General features: G+C 43.9%; 1 protein-coding gene across 1 annotated transcript; it reads right to left on the minus strand.

The window, feature by feature from the left end:
* Positions 1-2,713: 2,713 nt before the first annotated feature.
* On the minus strand, positions 2,714-4,427 carry LOC123078044 (uncharacterized). Its single transcript, XM_044500432.1, has one exon. The coding sequence runs from the start codon at positions 4,347-4,349 to the stop codon at positions 3,045-3,047; it is 1,305 nt and encodes a 434-aa protein (XP_044356367.1). The 5' UTR covers positions 4,350-4,427; the 3' UTR covers positions 2,714-3,044.
* Positions 4,428-5,092: the final 665 nt, after the last annotated feature.

Genomic DNA, 5,092 nt, shown 5'->3' on the forward strand with positions numbered 1-5,092 from the left:
GAGGAGCAGATGGGGTAGACCAATGTGTTTTTTATGTCAGAATCAGAATGCTATGAGAGTTGTACATGTGCTTTCGTGGGCCATGGGTGTGTGTGCTTGTGGAGCGCGTGGGTTATTTAAAGGCATTGATGATGAAATAGAATTTTGAATCCCATCCACCCCATATCCGAACTCAACAAAAAAAGAAAGATAAGGTTGCTAATCTTCTTTGGGGTTGATTTGGTGTAAGATCCTGATCCGCCTTTGGTTGATTTGGAGGAAGGCTGAGACAACTCCATTCAAACCCAGTACACATAATAGGCTTCTTGTAGTACACATAAAAAGCATCTGGGAGTGGTTGATGGACATCATCATGGTGCTCTGCTCACCGAAGGTGGCAATCATTGAGCAAGTAAACAGGAACTCAGGGCGGGCAGCACTTGAATCACAACTTATTGATACAATTATTGATCAAATTTGTGCCAAGTCAGTGCCAAACTTTACAGACAATGAAATTAGTCCTCTCTATTCATTCAATTCATTGTTTGCGAAAAAATAGATTAGAAGAACTTTTCAGTTGACGAAAATATATACTGTTGAAAAAAATAAGAATTTCAAAGAAGTGATTAAACACATTGATGAGAATCAATGTTAAGGGGAAGGAGGTCTGATAAGAATAGGTGCAAGAGAGGGAACCACTTGCCATATATGAATGCATACTAAATGTTATCATGTTTGACACATATTTTTGAACCAAAACGGTTGTTTGATCGCTATCTTCTATTATTCCGTGGCAACGCACGGACACTCAGCTAGTAGTGTGGTAGAGTGTTCGGCATCTAAAAAAAAGTATTCGACATCAACGAGTAACCAAACACAAAATTGACAATGCACAGTGGCAGCAGATCTTACTTACACAGTACGAGATATGTCTAACAGCGGCAGCAACTAATACTCGGTTATTTCATACACGATAGTGCATATGTGCATTCTGTCGCCATTATTTTTCAATGGCGATTTCCTCTCAGCAACAATGTGCATATGGTGGTAGAGCTCCTAAAGAAATGTTAAGAAGAGTTTGGAGGCCTAACTCATTTTTGCTGGACACTACTGTCCATACCAACATTCTTTTTTTTAGGGTAGTCCATACTAACATTCGTGAGATATAATAGCTTGAAGACTTGAACCAACAAAAAACACTATGATCATGTCAATCTGAACCCAGAGAAATGTTCATGTCCAACTAACATTGGTCATTCCTGTATTATAACTCCATGAAATGACCGAGGCGCCGAGGCCTGCCACTATACACGTAGATCGAATTTCCAATCAATAGCAAACAGAAGGTCAATATGACCACACAAATTCCATACATACTCTGGGTATTATCGAAATGGATTAGTCATGTTGCTACTAAACAATACAAGTTGATTCCAACAGGAAAGTAATACGAGACAAGTTAATCAAGCCTACTAATTTCTATTTGAACAAAAGAATGATATTCACCTACATCAGAGGCTAGACTTGGCTCAGGACAACCTGACAAGATCACGCACATCAAATTCACAAGTACTCCCTCCATCCCAAAATTCTTGTCTTAAATTCGTCTAGATACGGATGTATCTCATACTAAAACGTGACTTGATACATCCGTATTTAGACAAATCTAAGACAAGAATTTTGGGACGGAGGGAGTATTAAAAGCAGACACCAGGAAGAGATCAACAGTAAGGAGGCAAAAATGCAAGCCTCTTGTAAAAATTGCAATTGAATGAATCAGAAGAAATCTCGTATTAAGGCGAGGTAGAGACAATACTACCAAGTAGTCAGTTCTCATAACTTCTCATGACATCACGTTGAATTATGATATTATTACTGAATAGATCTTTTAAAAGGATGCCTACAAAGACCAACAATGGCAGTTACACAAATCATAAGTGTTCAGGGTGTCAGTTTGATGCCTTGAGCGTATTTCTCATCACATAGTTCATATAGACCATGATCATCTTTTTTGATAAAATATAGACCATGATCATAGTTCAGTAAACTCCACAGGATTCCACCACAATGCTGGTTGGTGTAGGAGAACAATCTTTTCTAATACTACTGTGTATTTGCTGGGAATGTATACAGAAAAAGAAAAATCAGATTTACTAATCAGCAATTGAGCATATCTCTTCAGGAATTTATCTATTGAAAATATTGTGAAAGATAAAATACTCATATATGAGCCCTAGGTTATATTCATCCAAAATTATAAGCTAGTATATCATGTGATACATGTCATTTATCCATGTACCCTTGTTTGCCTGTTTCAGCTTTTGACACAAATTCCTGAAGAGATGTGTAAATTTACAAAGAGAACAAGATAACTAGCCAACCTATTAATACAGTGCAAGAAACACTGTAAATATATGAGAAATAAATTCCTTAAGTAAAGTATTCCAAAAATAAATCACTCATGCAAAAAATTCATATAGAACACGCCATCATTCTGAGGACATCATATCATAGAGATAGTAGGCACTGCTAATTAATGAGCCAAAATAAGACGGATATATTTTTTAGCAAAATGGGTAAACAGGCTACAGCCCGTCAAGAACACTAATCTTACAGACAGAAAAAAAAAAGAGGCTCCAATGTTCGGATGCCTTGCCCCAATACCGAGAAGAGACAGTAGTGAACCCAAGGAACAGATGAAGTAATTCACGCACAATGTAAATGGGAAGTTTGGTACCAGAAGACAACCCAATTACGATAGAAGATCAAAATACACATGATTGAGTTATCACTGAATACTGAATGTCAGGGAACAGATGAAGTAATTCACCCACAATGTAAATGGTAAGTTTGATAACAGAAGACAACAACGATTACCATAAACGATCAAAATACAGGATTGACTTGTCATTGAATCCTGAATATCAAGGAACTTCGTCAGGACCTTCAGCGTGATGCAGGTCCAAAGAAGAGATCAGTTCTGGATGGTAGCTGGATGTTTTGATTCAGTAGGAGAACAAGGCAATGCTTTTCACAGAATATCCTTCTCTGGTTGTCATCATTCCTCATATGAAGGGATAAAATCTTTCATTCTCTGGTAACAGAAAAGTACTCCACGATGAATGGTGGTATGGTTGGAAGAGACCATTATACGTCCTCGGAAACAACCACTCCAGCCTGCGACTTTCCAAGCACAGACAAGCAAACCAACAAGTGGCCTCGAGCGGATGGAACATCTGTGATGTTGTGAAGTACACTATGCTACCCCGCATTGCCGCAATTTTCAGCCCATTCTGGGGTAAGTACCCAAGCTTCCGTCGAACTTGATCAGTCAGGTTGAATACCCTGCTGTTAGCCCATGCCCCAGCATCAAGGCCATCTTCTTGACGCAGCATGAAACCGATGTTGAATCCATTTGAATAAGCAATGCACATCTTATCGCCGTTAATTTGGCCAAGGATCGAGCTGTGAAAACCTTCCAGATTGAGGAGAGGGGGGATCATCTCAACAAACAATCGCGGGTTGTTTGGGTTGGGGTCCAAGACAACCACATACGCACGATTCTGATAAAGCCAGTAGATGAAATTACCCACTCGCATGCCGCTCTCAAGCACAAGATCACCTTCGTCACCATCGTCATCTTCGTCACCTTCGTCATCTTCGTCACCTTCCGGGTGGGGGTTGGGATGGTGCGGGACATCCAACCATGGGGAGAGGAACCAATCGCCGCCCATTCCCAAGAATGAGAAGAAGACCGCAGCCCGCAACCTGAACTCTCCATGGGCAGCAAGACAGAAGATGCCAAAGCTCGCGGGGTTTTCGTCATCGCAGATCAGGCCGGCGTAAAGGAGTTGACGATCGCCTTCGCGGTCGTCGTCGTCGTCGTCGAAGATGCGGGAGTCACTCAGATCAAAGAACCGCTCGCACCACCGTGCCAAGGGGTTTAGCAGCAGGAGCAATACCTCATCCTCTTTGATGAGGAGAAGGTAGCCGCCACAGGCGTCGAGGAAGCTCCAGTTAGCTTCCGGGCCGTCGCGCGCCTGGAGGGCGGTGAGGAAAAAGTCACCGCTCAAGATGGCGGCCACGAGCTCCGGATCATTCCGGCGGGCGGGGGCGAAGGCGGGGATGCCGGGGACAGCCTGAAACGGCGTGTCGAAGAAGAGGCCGAGGAGGGGCGCCGGGTGGAGGTCGATGAATTGACGGCGGAAGGGGGGGAAGTTGGTCACCAGGTTGCGCCAGGGCAGGCAGGTGCAGGCGGCGCGGACGAGGTCCGAGAGGGAGGGAAGGCGGAGGAAGATATCGAGCAGCAGGATTTCAGGGAGGTCGTCGATGGTGGCGGCCGCGGCCGCCGGCTGGCCGTTGGCGGCCATAGATACGGCGGTTGGACGGGGGTTCCCTCGCCGAACCAACCAACTCAGTCTGATCTAGAAGGAAATGGGCCGCTCCGTAAACAGGAGAAGTGGGTTATTAACCCCAGCAAGAGAGGATGTCGCTGGGCGCTGGCATTGTCCACCTGTCCTTGTACGGTTTTGAAGTTTTAGGAGAATACCATGGTTTTCTTAAAAAACCATGGCTTCAAAGACTTTGATTTGTTTGACTTTAACAAATAGGAGTATTTTAGTTTAGTTTATAGAACCGTAGTATCTTCAAAAGTGAGGTTTTTTTTGCAGTATCTAAAAGGAGGTCCGGACCTCTTTTTTCAAACCGAGAAACACTCACGCCTAGCTGGTTTTAGAAAGACTGTGCTCGCCAAATACTCTGTAGTTTTGCTAAAGCAGAGAAAAACTGCAGTTTTTTAGAAACCGAGGTATTCATTGCCTAGGCATTACAATACCATAGTTTTGGATTACTGTGGTTTTAGAAATATTGTGCTCCCAAACTAGGCCTACGTTTTCTCCCATGACACGCACCCCCCCGTCCTCTCTTTGTTTGTAGGGTTGTCACGACAAGTGGTCTCACAGATGGCGTCACGACTTGGCATGGTGACGGCGGCGCCGTTTGTTTTGGTGGTCGGGCGAGGGCGTTGGGAAAGGAGGCGGACATGGGGAAGGCGGCGTGCATGGTGCCGCTTGACCACGTCATCCCCGCCTATGCGAATGATCTCGGCCGGTGG

This window comes from Triticum aestivum, chromosome 3D (assembly GCF_018294505.1).
Source record: "Triticum aestivum cultivar Chinese Spring chromosome 3D, IWGSC CS RefSeq v2.1, whole genome shotgun sequence".
Taxonomy (NCBI): domain Eukaryota; kingdom Viridiplantae; phylum Streptophyta; class Magnoliopsida; order Poales; family Poaceae; genus Triticum; species Triticum aestivum.

What these genes read in the sequence shown, in the direction of transcription:
- LOC123078044 (XM_044500432.1), bottom strand. Translation starts at nt 4,349, where the DNA reads ATGGCCGCCAACGGCCAGCCGGCGGCCGCGGCCGCCACCATCGACGAC.